Source organism: Astatotilapia calliptera, chromosome 8 (assembly GCF_900246225.1).
Source record: "Astatotilapia calliptera chromosome 8, fAstCal1.2, whole genome shotgun sequence".
Classification (NCBI taxonomy): Eukaryota; Metazoa; Chordata; class Actinopteri; order Cichliformes; family Cichlidae; genus Astatotilapia; species Astatotilapia calliptera.
This window is the reverse complement of record NC_039309.1, coordinates 11147971-11170695: the sequence shown is the minus strand read 5'-3', so window position 1 is coordinate 11170695 and position 22725 is coordinate 11147971. Positions and strand designations below refer to the sequence as shown.

Sequence of the window (22725 nt, the reverse complement as noted above, 5' to 3'; positions counted from 1 at the left end):
TTTTATTAGCCAAACATAGCCTGATTGATTACTTGCAAAAAAATGTGATTACTCCTGAGAATTTGGGTACGTCGAATATCACCTAGTGGTGGCCATTAATTTGTTGTGATGTTGCCAAGCTTTTAAAGGCTTTATTAATCTAATTCGGAGGTTACACTTCGGTGCTGACATTTTGCTGCACTCCCAGTTCCTGTGTTGATTCTTCCTCTCTCCCAAAACAGATGCTGATACACAGAGCAGGGTGTGACGGCGGCCCGCTCCATCACTCATCTCCATCCACACGCCTCAGTTCAGTCCTCATGACGCTCAGAGATGAGAAATAATTAATTCAACAGCTACTGAAGCACAGAATCACATCCATTCTGACTGCCACTGGCTATTGTTGTTGGGTTTTGAAATATATGATGATCATCTTATCATGAAATTTCTCTCTTGGTATTTCTTTCATAAATCAAAAAAGAAAGCCAGACAAAAAGCAAGAAAAGCACACACAATGGCTGAAATTAAGAATCATCTACCGGTCTGATTGTGCAATTGGCGAGTTGCTTTGAAAGGACATATGATATCACTTTAAAGGACCGGACACACTTCATGGACACGGCCTGTTATCAACACACCTCCGAGTTGTCTGCTTAAGTCAATTCAGCTCTTACACACATTCACTAATAACATGAAAAAAAAAAAACGAACAAACTCAAAAACAACACCGAAAGCAAATTTGTGCTCAAATATTTCGACTGTTTTTACTTCACTCGGGGAGAAGCAGCTTCTCCTTTGTCTTTTCTGAAGCCCACAGTGTCAGAAGCAGTGGGGGGTTTTCGAGCAGGGATGCAGGGGTGAGGCGGGTGGTGGGGTACTTGGATGTTAATCTGTGAGGTAATAGCTTTTCTCTGCAGAATTGCGAATTCTAATATATGTCAATTTGTAAAACGTGCAGACAGCCGTGGTCACCAAAGACACCATCTCCTGGGGTCTCGCTCGTGCTCCCTCCCTCTCTCTCCCACACCCTGTCCGTCTGCAACAATGGCTGCCAAGTGTAACATGCTACTTTTAATTTGTAATAACACGTGACAATAGCAGATTAATGGCTCTTATGACACCTGTGTCCCTGAAGCTCCTCTTGCCGAGACCCAGTGTACATAACGTGTGTCACACTACATTATCTCTACATCCCGCCTGTAATGGGGGAACCTTTTTTAAGGGCACTGCTGACTTGGAAACTTAGGAGCTGTCTGCCGGCTTGGCAGAGAGCCACGGCTACTGCCTAAAACAAATACTCTGGGCTACACGGCCAATCCATTTCACCGGGGCTTGTGTTGCACACCGCCTCCCCTCCCTAACCCTTCCCCTCCTTTCCTTCTCTCTCATTTTTGTTCATGTTTTCAACCCTTGATAATGACTGCTTGTGCCATAATAATCATGAGGCTTACCAAGTTAAATAGGGCTCAGGCAAGCTACTGTGCTGTGAGGAAATTTAATCCCAGCATTAACCCAGTATACACTACTGCCTACTGAGTGAAGGAAGATATGTCTGAACAGCAAACAAGGCATTGCTGAAACACAGAGAGAAAATCTGCTTTGAACCCAAAACAACAATGAAGCGCTCCGATAACAGCAATATCTTTCTAACATCTCCGAACATCTTTGCTTTCATTGGTATATAATATGAATATGCAAATGCTACAACCACCGCTTAAATGTGATGTCAGCGGAGTCCACATCATGCATAAATGCTTTACTTTCAAAAATACACCCCTAAAATATTGCTACATGGCAATATCGGTCTCCTAAACCACAAGAGAGGACGGATTGGAGTTGCAGCTCAAATGTCAGAACATTATTCACACAGTGAATCACATTTACTCAGCGGCTCAAATTTATTACTAAAGCAAAAATCTTTGCATTCCTCATCATGCAGAGAACATGGCATAACTGTAGCGAGAGCCCTCGTGCAATGGACAGTTTAACCTACCTGCAGCAAAATCTTTTTGTTTGGTAAAGTGCACTTTAAGGGAAGACAGCAACAGGACAATTGTGTCTACAGGGTAGCATCGTATGTAATATACTATTCTTACAAACTGTGGCTTGAGGCAAGACATTGCTTTTGCAGCTGTGTGTGGCCAAAGGCCCAAGGTTTTATGTTTTGGAGAGATGAAGTATCCATGACCCTGTAGTTTCAGGTAGGCACCAGCTGGCTTTTGCGAGAGTATATAAGAACCAAAGCTCCACCATCTCTGTCAGTACGAGCCCTACTCTGACTTAAACACGCACGCACACAGGCACACGCATCCACGCACACACATGCAGCTTTCGTCTCTTTCTATGTAATGCTGGACGAGCACCTAAATCACAGAAATGGCAGCACATCAGGGGAATCATTTGAGACTGAATAGCCATAGAAACATGGTGCTGTCACCTGGAAGACCTCCACAAAACAGGCCAGTTCTCCTTCTCTCTCTCTCTCTCTCTCTCTCTCTCTCTCTCTCTCTCAGACACACACATATACACACACACACACACACACACACACACACACACACACACACACACACACACACACACACACACACACACACACACACCTTATTCCTCTCCATGCCCTTTAATACCTCTTTGCCCTTCAGTAGCAATCTGCATAGAAATGTGTGCATTCTATCATTCAGTGACTAGACATTACACCCTGGCTAATATGAGAGGTCCTCGAACGACTGAAAATGAACCCTTGAAAATACCAGACGTTTGCATTATGCCACTGCGATTGCATCTCTTACAGGGAAAGACTTGATTATGTCATTTGCCATGTCCACGTCATGCTGGTTTTTATATCTTTGCCAGGAAATCTACCTCTGACAGGTCATTAGTCATCCCTCCCTCCCTGCACGCACATAAAACATCAATTCCACTCAATATCCCGCAAACCCCTGTGCTTCTCAACAAACGCCAGAACAAAGAAGACGCTATGTAAACTGCTGCCGCGCTCTGATTAGCTCTCATTCCAGAGCACTGCAGAAATAAGGCACTCATTCCCCACCCTGTTTGAGATAACTGCCCCTTTTCAGCAGCGACATCATCCCTCCATACCCATACACGCCTTGTAACACGAGTGCATCTGTTTAGCTATTCTCATCAGCTTCTTATGTAGTGACATTAAGGAAGCCTATTGCTTACAGAACCAATAATCTGTATCGCCTCAGGCCCCCTTACATCCACTAACCTACGACTTCAGCTGCAAAACTAGAGCCACTTTTGCTCTAAAAAAACAAAACAAAAACCACAAGCCCTCCACAGAGCTATAGCCGCTTTCTTGACTGACCTGGGTGGTTGGCTACATCATCTTGACATGTAATTATCTAAAGCCCTTTAATCACTTCCATAAAGATTAATTGCAGGAGACAACAGCGGAGGTCGTGTCTTCAAATCAAAAGACTCCTTGGCAGGTTGACACAGCAGTGTAACAGAGTTCAGACTTAGGTGTTTTATAAGGGTCATCTACTGGAACTGAAGCAGGTTTGAATGCTGTAATTGCATGTTCAGCACAGAGGGTTTTATAGTACAAAGCTGTAACCTCGTTTTTAAAAAGACTTTTTTTTCCTCCTGATCTTATGTGTTCATTTTTTCTTAAAAGTAAAAATCTCACTTACCTTCATCTCTTTTCCTCTTTTCACCATTGGATCGTGGAATACCCAGAATTCCATTGATGGAATAGGATCCCGCAGGGTCGTTGGAGGCGCTAGTTACAGGTGGAGAGGCTGTGCTTGGTACTGAGAAAAAGACAGGAAAAAAAATCAGCAACTCCTATTTGATATACATGTATATATATATTTATAGCACACATGGGAGCTGTAATATTACCAATTGTGTGGCCTGGTGTCGACAGAGATGTCCCATCAGGAGATGGATGGAAAGGCTGCTGGACTTTTGTTCGGATGATCCTGAGCAACACCAGAAAAGCACATGTCACCTCACATATATGACACTTATCTATGCATAGAAATCAGTCATAGCAGTTACTGTGAATAAGCTATCAAATGTAACTCATACACAAGAGGGGATCTGGTCAGTGGTTCTACCTTAAAGGTGAGACTGAAGAAAAGTCTTCATTGCACTTTTGGTCTGAGTGATCTTGCAAACAAAGCATGAAATCACATCAATTCACCTCAATGATCAGCTTCACTGACTCTACCTGGCCCACACTAATCAGCACGCTCTCTCTCTCTGTCTGTCTCTCTCTCTCCCCCACTGTGAAGGGGGTTTCACTGGGCCGATCACAGCCCTATAGCAGCCCGCTTTGCCTCCCAGATCAAACATCTCCGCAGAACCACCAGCCCCCATGTGCCAGTGCGGATGAGGTTGTATTGATCGGGGCTTGGGGAGAAAAAGTTGGGGATTAGTCACACGGGCAAACAGATGCAAATAGAAAGCTATAAATTATATGTGACAGGAAAGCAATAGTTCCTTATTGCCTTGCACAAGCTTACGCCAGCATTAGATTCCTTTAATCTGAATGGCAACTGGGGAGAGAGGGAGCTGTCACAATAATTTGTAAACTTTAAAACTATTCATCACGTATGCCACGAGAGCCATTTAAAAGTACTAAAAAAAAGAAGGCGGTGTGAGGACCGTAGAGCCTTTTGGATGGTGTTCTTATCACTCATTTGTGACTATGTAGATTGGAACTCTGAATCAAAAATAGTATGGTTTTTATTTTGGTCATCCGATATCAATGTTATGTAGGTGCCAGAAGCCTTCAGAAAAATTAATCCCACACTGTCACGAATTAAAAACAAAAACAAAAACCAAGAAAACTCCCCTCGAAGGCAAAGCTACCTAACAACAAGCCTTTGCAGAAAGCGCATATTGATGTTTTAATTTTTTTCACTTCTCCCCATAACAGTTATTCGACCCCTTGACTTGTGTGTGCTACATAAATTCAAAGACTTTATTTGGTATCCATGTTCTTGATATTGAATAAGCAATTTGGGAGAATGAATTAATGACCTGGCTGTTGCTGAAAATCCCCTGAAGAGATATTAAAATTGCTTTACTCCTGAATCAATAATATTGAACGCCATTGAAGACCCTTTTTTTTATGTCTAGCACCCAAGGTAGCGTTACTTGTTGGTTGTGGTGGCCCTGACGAACAGTACAACACTATCTCTGTAGCATTTAATAATGCATGCACAGGGGAGAGGTGTTTAAATCAAGCATCCCCTTTGTCACAAGTCCTGAGGTCAAACTGTCTGCCACAGAAACCCACAACTGGCCCCACTCACTCACAACCATCCAGCTGGAAAAGACTCTGGCTATGGCCTTGTTTTTTCTTTTTTCTACATAACTACTTAACTGGGAAAACCCCTTTTTCAAGTACAAACATTTCTTGAAATGGATTAAGCTATTATTATAGTGACTTTTAAGAACTGCTGCATCTAAGTTTGCAACTGACCGAATCACTGAGAATGTTTTCATTGTTAAAATTTCATTGTTATGTTAAAATATTTAGCCGTAGCTAAATCAAAGCAAATGCTCATAGAGTTTCATTTATATGTGTTTTTGGAGCAAGACACTGAACTCTTACATGAGTTCTATTGAAAAATATATTCAGCATTAAGCCATAATAGAAATTCAAAGTAGCTCTCATATTTGGCTGATAGAATTACACCGCTTTGTGTTCGCATTTTAATTTCCCACATAAACAAAGACACATAAGTCTCCCCCCTCTCACACACACAGCTTCCTTCCAAAATAGAAAGCTTTAATTGGAATTGAAAAACTTTATAGGGCTCTTTTAATGATATTAATGTACATTTTGAATTTATCACATACATGTGTCTGAGCCTCCTTAAATGGGGCTTTTTAAGCAGCCACGAAGCATGAAATGAATTTTCTTCAGCCTTTTCTCTATTTAAAAGATGTCTTGTGTGGAGCTGTCCATGCTCTCCCATCAGCTCATTAAAATGTAATGCTGATGCTGGCTCTATGGAACAGTGCCTCTTAACCAAAGTTCATCACCAGGGATCTCTGGTGGTGGTGGTGGTGGTGGGAGGGGGACAGGGTAAGGAAGGGTGAGGTGATAGTGGGGATGTCCTGGGTCTTGCTGTGACTGCCGTTTTCAAAATACAGGCTATAACTATATGCTGTTAAAAAATACTTTGAAGAGATGAAAGCAATTATAGGGACAATTGTGAATGAACTGAAAATGTGATAAGAAATGTGATAAAAAAAGATGTATGTGTATATATATATATATATATATATATATATATATATATATATATATATATATATATATATATATATATATTTCCGAAATATTATCTTGCTGAAAAACCCGCGTTGCTTTCTCTGTGCAGTAGCTCCAGCACATTAGATGTGCTAAAGAAAATTGGCCTTCTTTATAGCGCCACGGGATCTGGTCACCGAATATTGATCGGTTTTCATCTCGACAGATTCACTCAGTCCTGGATGTACTGCTGATTGTTGAGGGAGTTTGGCCTGAAAGATTGAATTGCACCTCTGAGACCGCAGGCAGCCTCGGCGTGCCGGGCAGCAAGAAGTTGGTCAAACAATATTCTGCAGTGGGTGGCGCGTTTAGCCCAGACATACAGTGATAAATGATTTTCAATTTGCGCCCTGCCGGCCCTCTTCATTAAAGTGTTTACATCCGGCAGCCCGTCGTTTACCTAAACTACATTCACAAAGGAAAAAAAAAAATCCAAATTGTGTATTTATTTTGAAGTCACTCTATAATTTCCATTTCCCCCTACCTGTTAATGGATGAGACGCTGGGAACAGTGTCATTGTCGCAGACGCCCTCTGCCAGAAGTCTGTCTCTGATCTCCCAGGCAAACATGGTTGGGTTTTGTCTCTTGTAGTCTGCTATTTTTTCCACAACCTTTGGCGTGGCTACTTTGGGTTTAGACCCACCAATTACCCCTGGTTTGATGCTGCCAGTCTCGTAGTATCTGCAAAACAAAAACCTGCAATAATTAAATCAATACGAGCAATAAACGGACTGTTAACCTTAAGAGTGGGCAAATCCAGTTATGTTTTGTTTAACACGAAAGTGTGAAACATTTAACTTCTTTAAAAAAGAAAAAAGAAAAAACCCCAATCAGTTTTAATCGTTACCTTTAAATAAAAATAAAATAATAATTACTAGCAGGAAACCGCACGCTGTGCAAACATATAGTTCTGTTGTCAAATCCTTTTAGTGGACACTAAACTAACAAGTCATCTGACCCCTCCCAAACTAACAGACTGCTAATTATAACGGTTACTCAAAGGCAGTTTTCATTTATATTTCAAGATTATTAAAAGCAGAGCTGAGTTTAGTAGGCTATGTTCAATTCTCTCTTCCCACATTATTTTACATCTGCGTTACTTACTCTCCTGCTAGGAAAACCTGCCTGGCTGAATGCAGGGCTGAGAGTTTTCACCTACCTGCCCAGGATCTTGCTGACGCAGCCGTGGCTGACCCGCAGCTGCCTGGAGATGTCGCAGGGCCGGACGCCCTGGTGGGCCAGCTCCACTATCCGCTGTCTCACCACGTCCGGGAGGGGTCTGCCGTTCACAAACACCCCGCCGAGCTGGTTCACACCTCCGTGCCCTACGTGGGATACAACAGCAACACCACAAACAGACGTAACATTACATAAGGTCGTAATAGACAGGAAGGTCCAGGCAGGTAAGTATTTTAAAAAAATTATATCAGGCAGAAAAAAATCACGGAGCAAAGGCGTGTGTAATATAAGTGAGTAGGCTGACCTACATGCATTTATTATTATCGAGAACCCTCTAATGGTGCAATTTAAAATATATATTTTTTTCATTAAAAAAGTATGTAGCTTCTATTTTAATTTTATGAAATTACAATACCATATTTCTCTTTGTTTCTCAAACAGCTTCACCAAAGCGACTAAATAATAATATGTTTTCAGAATAATCGCAAAAATTGTATGATTGTTTCAGCTGCTGGAGATTTAAAAGTGGACATAGTGACAGCAGCGCAAAGCAATATGTAAGATATTAAATATTTATTTAATTTGGTCACATATTTTCACAAAATAAAAACTGACTAAAATAATTTTTATTATTATTTTGATGAATGTTGCTTGATGTATTTTTTTTATATGTATACATATTTTATTCAAATTAAGTTACAAAAATCAATCTCAAACATCGTGAATTAAAATACTTTCAATAAATAAATAAATATCGATGTGACACTCACCTACTCAACCACAAAATTATTTAGAATATGCATGTGTTTATTTCTAATATTTTAAATATTATTGTAAATAATCTCTCTTATTGTGACATCTTCCTCCTTAAATTGGACCTGTAAGCCTCCTCCACAACGGAAATGCATGTCCCGAAATGAATTTAAAAAATAATATAAATATATTTTTGACACTCCATGAAAGTTTCACACAGTCGAAACAAAGACTTGATATTTTCTTAGCACCTCACGGCTCCTGTTGGCTATTAAGTTACGAGCTCCTTCATTCCCTTCATGCAAATTTAAATAATTGAACAAGCCTTGATTACTCACATTACATATTATTTTAGTAAACGGAGAGATTATCAATAATTCACACACATTCGCCAAATTACGAGTAAAGCACACTGTGCGTTGACTACAAAGTGCTGCACACAGAGCTTGTTGTTAGCTGGATAATTTGAGTAATAGATGTGTAATGTGTCCTGACTTATTAGGCCTACACACACGCGCGCGCTGCGCGGGAAGCTACGTGGGGATGCACGTGTAAATTACAAAGTACCTGCCAACGCATGTTCTTTGTTTACTAGTGGTTAAAAAGTTGAATTTGTGCACATTGCTGCTGTGAGCGGAGCAGCTTGGCTGTGACAATTTCAGAACATTTCGCGAGGTTCAAATTCGCGCACACGAAAGATATAAGGTCTGAAATTCGTATTAAATATAATATTTATTCCACTGCCAGTCTTATGATTCCTTTTGAGGCTCTGTTCGTCCGTTTATCAGATGGTAATTTTGTCTTTTTAAATGCACGAAGATGCCGGTTACGTCCCAAATTGCTATACAGGCTGCTGCGAGCCGCCTTTGTGCTGTGCAGAAATATTATATATTCCCGTTATTATTTTATCCGCATGCATGCAAAAGCTGCAGTGGCAAAGAAACTCGGGTTGTGCTACTTACGGTGCATCGCTGTAAAGGGGTCTGCTTTGCAGTGAATATCCATTGGATAGCAAAGGAAAGACAGATAATCAACTGAAGTCGCCGTTTCGCCTTCCTATCAAGAATGAAAATGTGAAGAAGAAAAAAAGGTGATTCTACTCGATGGAGGGACTAAGTTTGCCCCTCCACCCCCGCTTCAGCAACCGATCTAATGGCAACTTCTTCCCCCTCAAAGTTGCCCTTCTTTTCTTTAACAGTCCCGTCCTGCAGCGGAGGTCTGGCAGGTGCAAAGCATGACCGAAGGATTGTTTCAGAAACACGACCTGTGCTCAGTTTATCGGTATTTTTTCAAAGCCTGGAGTGACCAGAGGTAATTCTCACAGCATGCCAGCGAGCAAACTGGGTCTCTTTTACAGAAACGAAACGTTCAGGTTCCAGTGTGCAGGGCCCGGTATCTCCTTTAGTCCTGGTGGCTTTGATTCACACGTCAAAACGGCGAAGGGAACCTGCGCGTACGCACACACACACAAGCACACACACGTCGGGGTTTCTCTTTCGCGCTGGATGCGTTAGGCTGGATCTTTGGGTTGGAAATGAAGCCTCTCTCTGTGTCTGTGGTTCTAAAAGCTGCAACCCTCCCCTCCCTCCCTCCCCCTCTCCTCTGCAGACCCCCCTTTTGCTTATATGGATGACTTGTCAGACAAAGGCAATAGATGCCAACACTTTGTGATTCGCCAACGCAAAAAACCGGGGGTCCAAATGAGGAGGTCTCTGGGTCTGTCACACCGGCAGGAAGGGGAGGGAGATAAATAAGGAGTTCCGAGTTACAAATATCAGACTTTATTAGACATTATAACGGCAGTGAAGTATATGATCGCATATTGGAAGTTTTAAATCAATGAATTAGAGCTATACATATATATATATATTTTAAATGTGTGTTTTCGTCTGATTTTTTTCCTCCCTAAAATAAACGGACTAACAAGCGTATTTCTGGGAATATACCGGACATCCATCCATTCTTCAAAGCTATGAAGTAGCTCTCCTATTTATTAAGCTTTTTTTTTCTTTTCTTTAAAAAAATATTAATATTATAATATTATTGATCTTGCCGCCAGCCCTGGGCCCACTTTAGGCCCATTTTGTTTTTGCTTTTATCCTATTTCTCCCTTTAATCCGATGTAGGAAATGTTGAAACTGGCTATGTAAATGCACATGTATTCACTTTACTACATTCTGCTGATTGTGATGATGATTGCGGTGGTTCAAACTGAACCGGGGTGATGGTTGGAGGTGAAAGTTGCTACGCACGCAGCAGTGCCGCCTAGCTTCTGTAGATGGCGCTGTATAGTTTCTCAAATTTAAAGGTGGCTGTCAAAGTGGTCCAAAAAAAAAAAAAAAAAGTTAAACTTGGGGTGCACTTGAGTGCTTGCAACCTGAGGAGTGAAAAACAGTATTCGAGTAAAATATCTGTCAGTTGTAGACCTGTAGACTCCTGCAAAGGGTTGCAAAGTTATTAATTATTAACTGATAACTTCGCCATCCGAAACTGGAGAATCTTGGACTTCAACAATGATGATGAAGACAAGTGAAGAAGGTGCGTTTTATTTAATCTTGCTAGCATCCTGTTTTACACAGTTAGAATATGTCAATATATATATATATATATATATATATATATATATATATATATATATATACACACACATTATTTTATAAGGCTCTAAATACAATACGAACATTAATTATTAACAAAGACCAAAAAAATAACACTTAGATTTTTTTCACGTATAAAAGAGAATATAATTACCAAAATAAAAGTCTAGTATTTCTATGCACCTAAAGCAATAATAATAATAATAATAATAATAATAATAATAATAATAATAATAATAATAACGCATTTTTGAGCACAATTCATATATATATTATACATATACATATGTATCTCCAGGGTCGCTGGTCGCTGATGGGCGGGGTCGTACTGGGGGGGCAGACGGCCACATCTCGCGCTCTGCCTCCTGGTCAGGTTAGAGGATGATTTCTCTTTTTGTTACTGTTTTTGGAGAGAGCTTCTGGTACAATATGTAGCACTATAGGCTGTAATTTCACACCCGGCTGCACATTTCCCTTAAAGCTACATTCTTTTTTTCTCTCTCTCCCCCCTCCTATAAGACCCCCACCATCACTAACACCACCGCCACCATCACCATCGTCATCCCCCTCCCTCAGTTTTCTACTCACCTTCTCTCACTCTCTCTCGTGGCCTTTTGCACCCCACAGTTGATCCTCCCCATACAAGAATTAGGCAGGAGGTGAAATTATTATTAATAATTTAGAGCAAATGATATCAGTGTGTTTGTCTGTTTACTTTGTTTGGCTCCTATTTGGACCGCAGGTGTGCTACTTTTTGGAGGAGGGGACCGCTCCATTCAGCAGTTACAGCCTGGGATCAGAGAGCTCATAAAAAGTCATTCAGGGTAAAAAATTTATATATATATATATATATATATATATATATATATATATATATATATCAAAAAGGAGAACTGACATATATAAATACACATATTTACACATATCTCCCCCCCCCCCCCCCCCCCCCCCCCCCCCCCCAAAGTTTTACTTGTTATAATTAATCCCTGGTACTTTTCATCAAGTGAGCACCAAAACCAGAAACCTGAAACGAGTTGTTTAAAAAATAAAATAAATTAAAGTTTCAAGAAATTAAATCACTGTCTCGTCTCCGCTCTGACATGCAGCAGCGGCATTTAAGACGATGCGACTGCTTGTCAAGAGTTTGGAAAATGTTTTTGGAGCCTGTGTGCACCCATTAGGAGAGGTGTAATGTATTGACAGAGAGCAATTTATCTTTTGCCCCGCTTCCTAATGGCCTGTGCAGAGGAGAGAGGAAAGGTGGCATGGAGGAGGAGGAGGAGAAGGAGGTGGAGAGGGAAGAAGGAGCACCGACGGTCCAGCAGCTCCACCCGCCGAACATCAACTCACACTTTCAGGCAACTGTGGGGAGGATGATCGAGGCGTCTGAGTGGTGGTTAAGAAGTTTTATTTCTGTAGAGGTGTCATATCAGTTTTCCCCCCTTTTTTCTTCCTGTGCAGGCTGCTGGCTGGCTCCCTCGCGTTATTCCAACGTCACCAATCGATCTGAGTTTCCCTGCAGAGGGGAGCTGACACCACTCGTTGTAAGTTGAATATTAATCCTTTTAGATTTAAGGGAGGGGTTCGTCATCAGATTTAAGTTGATTTAGATGAATTTGCTGCAGAATGGAGGCTCATTTAGGCTCTTTTTGCACATCGTGTAAACCTAATATTAATGTCCACATTTTTATTTGGAAAAGATGCTCTGTACGATTGAATAAAAATAGTAATAGTAATAACAGCCTTGTTATTTTGATATAGGTTTCACAAAAAAAACCCCAAAAAAACAAAAAAACAAAAAAAAACAACCCACTCTTAAATATGTACAAAGACGTAATGTCGTTGTTTTATAAGCAGGGGATCTGAGAAGTTCAGGTCAGCCTCTCCACGGTCTCCCACTTACATATAATACAGTAAAACTTACAAAATAGCTCTCCACACCGTACTGTATATTAGATTTCGTCACTCTGCCCTGTGCTCCTGCAACCAGGCTACCATACTCTGGGCTACAAATCCTGTGAACAGATGGCGCATCAATTTGATTCCACCTTCTACACCGTGAAAGATTGATTTTGCACTTGCTTTTAATTTTGCCCATAATTAATTGGATCATTACAACTGTTTTCCATTGATCCCCTAGTTGAAACGTAAAATTAAAACGCGATCTCTGTTTCGTTTCTCTGATTTTATTTCAATATATTTATGCATTTGCTCTGCTGAAGAGCATCCTACATTGTTTCTGGCGCTGTCAGCTGAGAGTCTGTTCCCTCAAAGATGCAGCAGATTAATATTTCAGAGTTATAAAGTCATTATAAGCTCAGAGTGTGGCCTCATTGAATAACAACACAGACATGGAAACACACGTCCGGTCCTCTCTGTCTCTTATCGAAAAAAAAAATAGTTTTATTTTTTTTAATGTTTTATTTTATGACAGTGGCATTATAATAGCTCCCATGGTGCTCACGTGATGTTATAGTATATCAATAATTAAATAATTCTAATCTAAACAATCAGTTCTTAAGCTCTTGTTAATGCAACCGATCAGTTTTAAAAATATATTTAACATGTTAATATAGTAAGTGCAAGTTAAAAAACGAACCTTTTGCAATATGTAACTTTGCAGATATTAAATCCACACTGCACATAACAATAAGAATAAACAGTAATAATTAAGCAATCTAAAGAGGCTTTTACCTCGATTTTTACGGATGTCAGCAATTTAGTCCATTCACACTTAACTGGAATCAATTACTCTTTAATAATATCGTTTATCCACTTAGGAATAAGGTTGAACTTGATATCTGAGCGTCTTCTGAATAGATTTACAGGTAAGTAAATTAAGCCATTGCACATTTTTGTCATTAACATTTGTTAAAGAATAATCTGTCAGCCTTTGATCGACATTTTGACGCCACTCTGTAGGCCCCACACATCAGATTTTAGTTGTTGCTTTGTGTGCGCACTTAGAGTGAGTGCGTCAGTTCACTTCAGCCAATTTAACCGCTTACTGTCTTTGATGGCAAATCATGAAAAATTAAGAATAGGCGTAAAAGTCAATGCCATAGTTTACAGCTGCCAGGGTCATATTTCAGAAGATAAAACCCACACAGGAAGAACTTTATCTGCTCTGAGGATCCGTACTGTAACTGTAAATGTCCTTACAGCGACCTTAAAAAACAAAACAAAGAAAACAAAACAGCGTAAAAACAAAAAACTGTTACCTTCATCCGTTTTGTTGTTAACTGCAATTAAAGCCTTTCCATGTCTGCTGTGTTTTCAGGTTGGCTGTTCATCTGATGATCTGTCCCGTCATTAGTCCTCAACAGCAGCCCTCCACCCCCTCAACGCACACACACACACACACATAATGAGTGGTTCCAGTCATTTTGTATTGTATTAAAGATCCAAATGCAAGTGAGATCAGGTTACATTACTTTGATTAGAAAATACTTTGTTAAATTACTTTTCATAGCCTGAGCACAAAGGCAGTCAGACAGTCGAGTTTCTGAGCTTTTCCATGCCTCAGGTAGAGCAAATCATTAAGAAAAATTAACATCTCATTTGCATTTAAACATGAAAGAAAAAAATTGCATTATTATTATTATTATTATTATTATTATTATTATTATTATTATTATTATTATTATTATTATTATTATTGTTTAGCAGGGTTATATGTTATAGCTATCATTCTTTGAGACCCTAAATTGGGGAATAAAGATAAAGAACTGGCTCTTCATTCATTATGCAGATTTGGAAGTTACTGTTAAATATGCCCTGCAGTGTCGGATTAAAAATAGGACTGTATCTTGTCATTTTCAAAAGTATTCTCCATGTTGCATTTATTGCACTGGGAACAAGGGCTAAATCCTTCCTCTTCCCCATCAAACTTTCCACATGAATAGTTAAATGTGTGCCCCTCTGGTTTTAACTTGACAAAGACTGGCGAGGCTTTGCAGCAAAGCTGGTAAGGGCATCAGGAATGAAAGTCAGGAGTGTTCTGGATAACTGTAAAGGAAATCATATGTATCTTTACTGTTTGTTCAATAAAAGTTAATTGCCACTAATGTCCAGCTATGATCATTTCCCAAGCATTCTCTTTTATCATTTTACATGAATGAAAATAAAAGTATCCTCATCATCATCAACCACCACTAACAGTGACTATCAGAGCTGCACACAAGCATGTCTTTCAGTGGATAAAGGCAGCACACATTAGCCAGCCTCCCATAAGGCCCAGGGTTCATCACTATGGGAGAAGCAGGAGCTCGTCTCTCTCTATCTTTTCCTCTCTCTTTTCCTCTACGTGTGTGTGTGTGTGTGTGTGTGTGTGTGTGTGTGTGTGTGTGTGTGTGTGTGTACAACAGAGATCAGCCCGAGGCGGCTCGGAGGTGTCCCGCCAGCTGCCTCTGTCCCATCCAGACAGCCAACAGCTTCCAATCACATGTCAGCAATATGGGAAACAGAGCTTCTGTCCAGTGGGCCGCTGACATGTGTTAGCCTATGGCATGTGAATGCATAATATAGCAGTCACCTCCTGGTGGCAGACTTAAAACTCAAAAGGTTGTATTTTTTGTCCAGCTCAGACAATTTGATTTTCTTAATTTTTCACACATTGTCTTGTTGTTTCTGTTCCTTCTCTGTCTTTGTCCTCGCTAGTTATCTTCAGCGTAATAATCATGATTATATGAGCAATGATAGCTGCGCCCATGTGACTTGCTGATTAGTTTGTGTGTCTGTGGGTGCAGGAGAAGCTGTGTATACACATATATTCCTCTCCCCAGAAATCTACGGATGAGCAGCTCCCACATAAGCTCCTGATCACTTCTGTAAATGCTTCCTGTCACCTTCAGTGGTGTAATGATCATGAAAATTGTGACCTTGATCTATGGAAAGCCATAATGTGACTGAATGGCCTCCTCCCACATACTTTCTCACCGGCTCTGAGCTCAGAGGTACGCTAAAGGACGGCTCTGAGGAAGATTGTTTAGCGGTAATAAAAAGCCAGTAGTTTGGCTTGTAATGGTTCGGGCATTCCTCCTCTTCACAGCCATTTGGCTAAATCTTCAGTGATGGAGGCCTGTGTGAATTTAGATGAGAATCTGGGAGATGTTGACGCTTGTCCTCAGGCACCGAAGAGATTTTATTGTCTGCTGGTCCAACATGATCAAGCACACAACTGTGTTTAGGGGACAAAAGAGTGCAGCAATGATGTTGTGTCCTGTAGTTATCATTTAGGGGTCTGATTTTAAAATCTTTTTGTAATGTAATCATGCACAAAATGTTGTTGGCTGCTGTCGTCTTTTGGCTTATTATTATTGTTTACTTGTAGACTGAAAGATGAGAGCTGCAATCTGTGACTATGACTATAAAAACATTTCTAAAATGTATTTTCTGTGGTTTAAATAAAGTAGGAGTTTACATGAATTTTAATGGGCGACAGTCGGATGTGTTAGGCACGAGGACAACTTTTCCTGCGTTTGTTTTTCATTATTGTTTTGCTCCAAGTGAAGACAGAAAAAGAAAAAGAAAAACCTCTGGCGTGATGCTGCTCGAATTCTCATTTAGTCTGGAAAATCTGGTTTGCGCAACATTGTTTATGATCACACCCTTGCCAGCTTTTCATATTTAAACGAGCAAAGGTTTAATTACCAAATGATGACAGTGTCATATGGTGCCATGATGGCACAGGGTGTCTAATGAATGCAGAGGAGCCAGGGATGCGTATGCGACACTGAGTGACAGTGGGATGCACAGATCAAAACAGGAAAAAAAGAAGGGGGAGAGACAGTAAAACATCTGTAATTTGCAATTCACTAATGTTCAATGGTTGCTCATGGATTAAGAATTTTAAACTATTGTCTGCCAGATGGAAGAGAAGAGGGAGGGAGGGATAGGGGAGGAGGGTGCTTCTAAGCAGCATATTTACATCTGTATATCAACCCTAGATTTAGTAATCAGACAGAGGAAAAACCAACTGCCTCCAAAAACACTCTCGGGGCATCACATCTATTACCTATTTTCCAGCAGCGTAAACATTAGAGAATGATTCTACCATTTTTTCAGAGGTGTATTTAAATTTGCCAGGACAGCTTGCAGACTGTGGGGAGTTTTGTGCACAACTTGCTCTATCTATCTCGATATAATCACGAGACAGTTTGTAGTGCTGGACTCGGGTCTGCTCACACATCAGAGTTAATTTCACTGGGATGTTGATGTGCTCTGAAATATTGCACTGAAGTAATATCAGTTAGTGGGCCGCCAAAAGATGTACATGCTTAACCAGGCATGAAACCTTGCTGAATTACATCGTATTTATACTTATCTCAGATCAACGCTTTTGTCATTAAAATTTGGTCTGGTTGCCCGTGTGGTTTATGGATCTGTTTAATGATGCACTGTGTAATAGTGTTACAATGTATAGCCGCATGATGTACTGGCACATTTCACTCAGAGGCTTCAATAAATAACCACAGCAACCTTCAAGTTTCATCTCGCTTCAGAGGCTTCCTCTTTTTCCACAATCCTCGTTGTTGCTGTGGAGTCTGTTTACATCACTGTGCTCTTATACGTCATCTGGGGTATAGAGGAAGTACTCAGATTCTTTACTTAAAGTTATCAATTTTGCAAGTTAAGGTCATTATATTTAATTCATTACAGAAAATTGGTTGAAATGCAGTAAATCATACCATATCTCTGCAATCATGCAGAATTATTCCATACTTTTATGTATACATTACTGTGCAAAAGTCTTGAATCACCCTGCATTTCTTTATATTTTCCTTCCAAGCAACCTGACTCTTTTTCAACTTTTTAAAGTGGTTTTGAGCAGTAGTTCTCAAGGCTTTCTGAAGGTCTTTCAACGTTTTTTGGGGGCACTGCCTGCTTTTCCACCAATCTTCAGTCCAGTTCTTACAAAAGAATTTTTTTTTTAATTTTTTAAGGCCTGTCAGTAAACACATTCATTTGTCTTGCCAAAGATAACACGCAATTCTACAGGATCTCAGAGAACTGGTCTTTCAGCTGATCCATCGGTTGTTCCCTGAAGCCTCCTCAGAAATTGTCTCAGTGGAAGGATAGACGTTAGGAAGCCATTCTTAAGGAGGGAGAGAGAACAAGCTGAGGGGTGTCATATTACACAAGAAGTAGATAACGAATCAGTGACAACAGATCTAATGGAGTGATGAATCCGAGCTAGAAGTTTTTGGTTCAAATCCATGTCAATAAACATGGTAGAGATACAACAGTGATCCATCTGTAAAACACGGTGGAGGCATTGTCATGGTTTGGGGCTGCATTTCAGCCAGTGGTGCTGGTGGTCTTGTCAAAATTGATAGGATATTGTCAGATTTGGATCCACCATATAATAAAAGCACATGACTGACAAGGGCTTAGTTTTTCAGCACGACAATGATCCCAAATACACTGCCAATGCAGGAAAAGCATACACAGTGAAAAACTCTCAGTTATGGATTGGCTTCCTCAAAGACTGGCTGAAGGATCACCTTGAGAGAGAATTGACAAAGAGAAGGCAGGTAGTGAAGAATAAAGGTGGTCGGAGTGACTCAAAACTTGTGTACAGTGCTGTATTTTAAAATTGTTGAAACATGTGAACATTTACATTATGTTGCTGGTTTGTAAGTAAGTAAGTAAGTAAGAAAGTAAGTAAAATTTATTTATATAGCACATTTCACAGATAAAAATCACAAAGTGCTTTACAGTAAGATCAGACATACAAGTTAAAATTAATTAAATTAGTTAAAAGCCCGTTTGTATAAAAAAGTCTTCAGCTGCTTTTTAAAGGAGTCAGTAGAGTCTAGACAGCGTAAAGACAACGGCAGAGAGTTCCACAGCCTAGGTGCCAGTGCCTGAAAAGCACTGGCACCTAGTGCTTTTGAAAGTGTAAAACTTTATATGCAAGCTTTGCAACCCACTTCTGTGTTTTGTACATTTATTAAAGTAAAAAGCAGACTACTTACATGGTAAATGTAGAGGTTAATAGTAAAAATGACACAATACAATAGAATACCTCAAAATGAAACCTATGAACAGTGCTTAATCAACTTGCTGCCACTGCACTTCACAGTACTGCTGATCCAGATGGAGATTTCCAAACCATGCAGAATGGATGCCTTTTAAGTCCAATATAGTTTGCGATTGATTTCAAATCATTTCCAAATCTCTTGTGATCAATCAGCCTGCTTTTTAATCCCTCACTGTATTATATTTGATTTGACAGAGTTCAGAGTGATGAATTACAATACTCATGCAAGCGTCAGTAGTCTGCCAATTGATTTTTATGCCATACAGAAATTAATGGAAACCAATCGCTGCCTTCAGCAATGGGTCCCAGTATAGAGCCAGGCTCTTCAAAGTGGCCACAATCACGGCCTGTATATAAAAGGAGGCTGTAGTCTCTAATCTCATCAGTCACAAATATGCATCCTTTCTTATGGAAAACAACCTGGTTCCTAATTTGACCAAATTTGACCAATTTCCTAATGAACTTGCTTGTTTTAAGCCTTTAAACCAGTTGATAAAGAAGGATTTGCTTGTCATGTCACAATGGGCATGCAGGGTCATTGGTTTCTCAGTCAGATCCAGCTTCCTCTTTTTTAGGATTCAGTTGTACTCAAAGACACACTAAAGTGTCAGCTGTTTAGTTTTCAGTAAACCTTTCAAATCTGTAGCATGTTTATCTTGTTTCATGTAAAAGCACATTGTCAACCAAATTGCAGCTTAGTCATACTAAAGTGATAATAAGAAGGTAACCCACTTGGGACTAGGAAAGATTGGTCTTAATTGGTTGAATTTTTTGCATTCAGTGACTGCTAGTTTTTGCAGTGACCAACTAATTGCCCTGAGACTCAGGATGCAACTCCAGCAATTTCTAAGAAACCACTTTCAATCACAAGACAATTGCTCATGTTGCCTAATGGAAACCAACCTGTTCGCAAACAGTAACCATTTCATCTTGATGCATCAAAGCCACACTGAAGATAGCAACTGACTACAAGTGGTCACAAACCTGGCTTCTGTCGTGGAAGGAACAAATTCAAAGGATCTAGCCTGCAAGGTCATTGTGCTCGTGTGACTGCAGCAATAACTAGCTAGTTTTAGGTGATTAGCTTGATAATCTTCTCAAATATGGCCATGTCCAATTCCAAAGGACCAAGGTGGTACCTAACTTTTCCGACAAACCAGTGTGTGACATCATGGTGGCTACATCCCACTTTATGCACAGTCTGTGTTCTCAACATTAGTCTGAGTGGTCACAGCATGGCTAACATGGTGGAAAAACAGAAAAAAACAGCTATACTAAATTAGCAAGTGTTTCAAATAAAAAATGGCTTTAATCAAGCTGACTCCTTGTTTTCAGTGCATGCTGAATGTACACTGATGCAGACACATGTTGTAGCAGTTGTTGCCAGCGATATATCCTGGCCCTCTGACTGTACAGGTCTCCCATGGCTCTCTCCCCAGGACTGTGAGAACATCTGTCACAGCGCCTGCCATTTTCCTCTGTGGTCAGAGCGTCAGGTGAAGGTGCTGCCTGCTAGCCTCATGACATGGTACACATGGGTACCTCCAACAACAGTGCTCATTAACAGGCAAATGGAGCAGGAGCCCCAGCAAATTGAGCAGCGTTTCGCCAGGATTGGCCCTGCCAGATTGTTCAGATAGCCAAAGTGACATCACCAAGTGCCAGCCCCGTTTGCCCCCACCCCCTCCAAAAAAATTAACATCCCTAATCATCTGCCAGGCTAAACATTATTCTTCATGATTCAGATCAGCCATGCTTGCCCTCCACTCACAGAGTATCTCTCCTCTCTCTGGGCCAAAAGCAGCCAGCCTTGGACTGATTGCTCAGCCTTTTGTGCCTTTCGTTTGTGAGAATGGCAAATCGATTCAAAAATCATCATCCATGAGCAGCTCTCATGCAGAGCTGGGAGTGTGTCACAGATATGAAATGGAAATAAGGAAAACAGAAAGTTGGGCCCTTGGTTTTGAAATAGGTGTCACTGAGAAATAAGCTCGCAAATAAGGTATATTGCTTAAAAATTAGACGATTCTTCAGTGTTAAAGAGGTAATCAGTGATGCAACCAAAGTTTCAGCAAACTTCAGCAAAAAAAAAAAAAGTTAAAATATTTGCCATTACCATTAAAATGATTAAACAGGGTCTTAATGGATGAATTACTTAATATAAAAACATGTGTTTACGCTTTCTGGTGTTATTAAAGGTTAGGATCAGGTCAGTTATGTTGAAATAATAATTTTAATTCAATTATGATGTTGGTTTGAACTTAAACGTCTGGCACTTTCCAAATTTTGAATTTGTAAATCCATTGTTTAATCACTTTCAAGTAAAATTTGTGTGATATCAATATACTGGAGATGTTTTAGAGCCCCTTGTGTTATCGCAGTATGTTTTGACTGTATTAGCAAAGCTCCCAATCACAATAAGAAGACTAAACAGTCTTTTGTGAGGACTGACATGTCCACCTACTTCAACTCCTAACCAGAGTTAATGCCTAAAAACTGAACAACAGAAAGAAAGATAATCACGAACAGAGAGGAAGCTTGGCATATTTAATTAATTACCCCACATTAGAACGTTTGTTTACAGAAATGAAGTGCTACAAGAGGTCTGATGCTAATTAATTCTAAGTGTACTTCCCCCCTCACTCAACATAATGTGTTGATGACTGCTGCTGAGGTACTTTCATGGCAGGTAAACCTATGTCTCATTGCATTTCCATCAATGGCTCTGAGGTGTGTACGGAACAAAAGCTTGCCACAAAGATTAGGGAGAATGTTAACATGATTGCTGATTAATAAAGCCAATTAGAATTCACAGCAAGGCAACAAGAGAGCGGATCAGCACGATCATGATGAAGAGAATGAAGACCGTCTCAGTCTTGTGTAAACCAGTGTGGCAGTAGCAGTTATCACATTTCAGCTTTGAAAGCAGACAAACTTAAACAATGTCTTAACTGCTTTGCTATTCTCTGACCTCCAGCTATATTTATAGTTTTTGCACAGCGGGGAAAAGTAGTAAAAAAAAAGTGCTTATCCATCTGTCCTGTTGACTTTTTTTGCTGCCACTTCATCAGTGTGTCTGGGAGTAAAGCTCAGGGCTGCACACACAGTATAACCAGAGTCTCAGGAGGCCCCTCTCTGGACAATGATGTATTTAAGCCCCTACAGAGGTCAGATGGACTCTGTCCAGAGCATCACCTGCAATCAATAGTGTTGGTAAACCAGGCACAACTGAGCAGACATGGAGGGTCCTCTTCTAAACACACTGTGAGGAAACCGCATGGGCCATTGAACTGCTAAAACTGGGAGAAGAATGGCTTGACGCGCTGCTAGTTAAGCTCAGGCGACTGAGGGAGTATTTATTTATGTTTGGACCCACTACTTACACTTTTGTAACACCTCCCTGGGCTCCTGGAGTTTTACTTATCCCAGTAAAAGAAAAACAGACAGTCCTTTTGTCCTTTCTACTCAGTTACTCTCAGAGTTGTTATTATAGACAGGTGCCCCAATGTAAATACAAATGAAAAAGGTAGGACTGTTTTAAAGCCAAAGACTTAACAATTATCTGTAAAAATCTGACTTCTCTGCATGCAGCTTTGAATCTTAAAGACATAATTATTTAATAAAAAAGTCTTTGCAAAATAAAGAAGAAGAAGAAGAAAAAGAAAGCAAGGGGAAAAATGCAATTAAGAAAACAAATTATCTACTTTTCCATGTAAGAGCATAGAAACATTTAAATTAGCTATAAATAAAAACACAACCTCATGAACAAATATAATGGTTTTCAGTGTTGTAACAATGTCTTTTTCATAGTCCACTATTTTTAAAAGTTTATATAGTTTAGCAAGATTATTTTAGTATCTGTTTTTGTATT

At 40.0% G+C, this 22725-nt stretch overlaps 1 protein-coding gene across 4 annotated transcripts in view; it reads right to left on the bottom strand.

The window, feature by feature from the left end:
• The window catches only part of pax2b (paired box 2b), a 29840-nt gene extending 20087 nt beyond the window's left edge, over positions 1-9753 (bottom strand). For 2 of the 4 annotated variants that reach the window (XM_026178479.1, XM_026178482.1), the window contains exons 1-5: positions 9176-9753; positions 7441-7618; positions 6765-6962; positions 3853-3932; positions 3642-3761 (exon numbers count right to left, since the gene is read on the bottom strand). In XM_026178479.1, coding sequence (XP_026034264.1) covers positions 3642-3761; positions 3853-3932; positions 6765-6962; positions 7441-7618; positions 9176-9218 — 619 coding nt within the window. In that variant the 5' untranslated portion in view covers positions 9219-9753. The remainder of the gene's footprint in view (positions 1-3641; positions 3762-3852; positions 3933-6764; positions 6963-7440; positions 7619-9175) is intronic. The other 2 variants (XM_026178480.1, XM_026178483.1) reach the window with 1 other exon arrangement.
• Positions 9754-22725: the final 12972 nt, after the last annotated feature.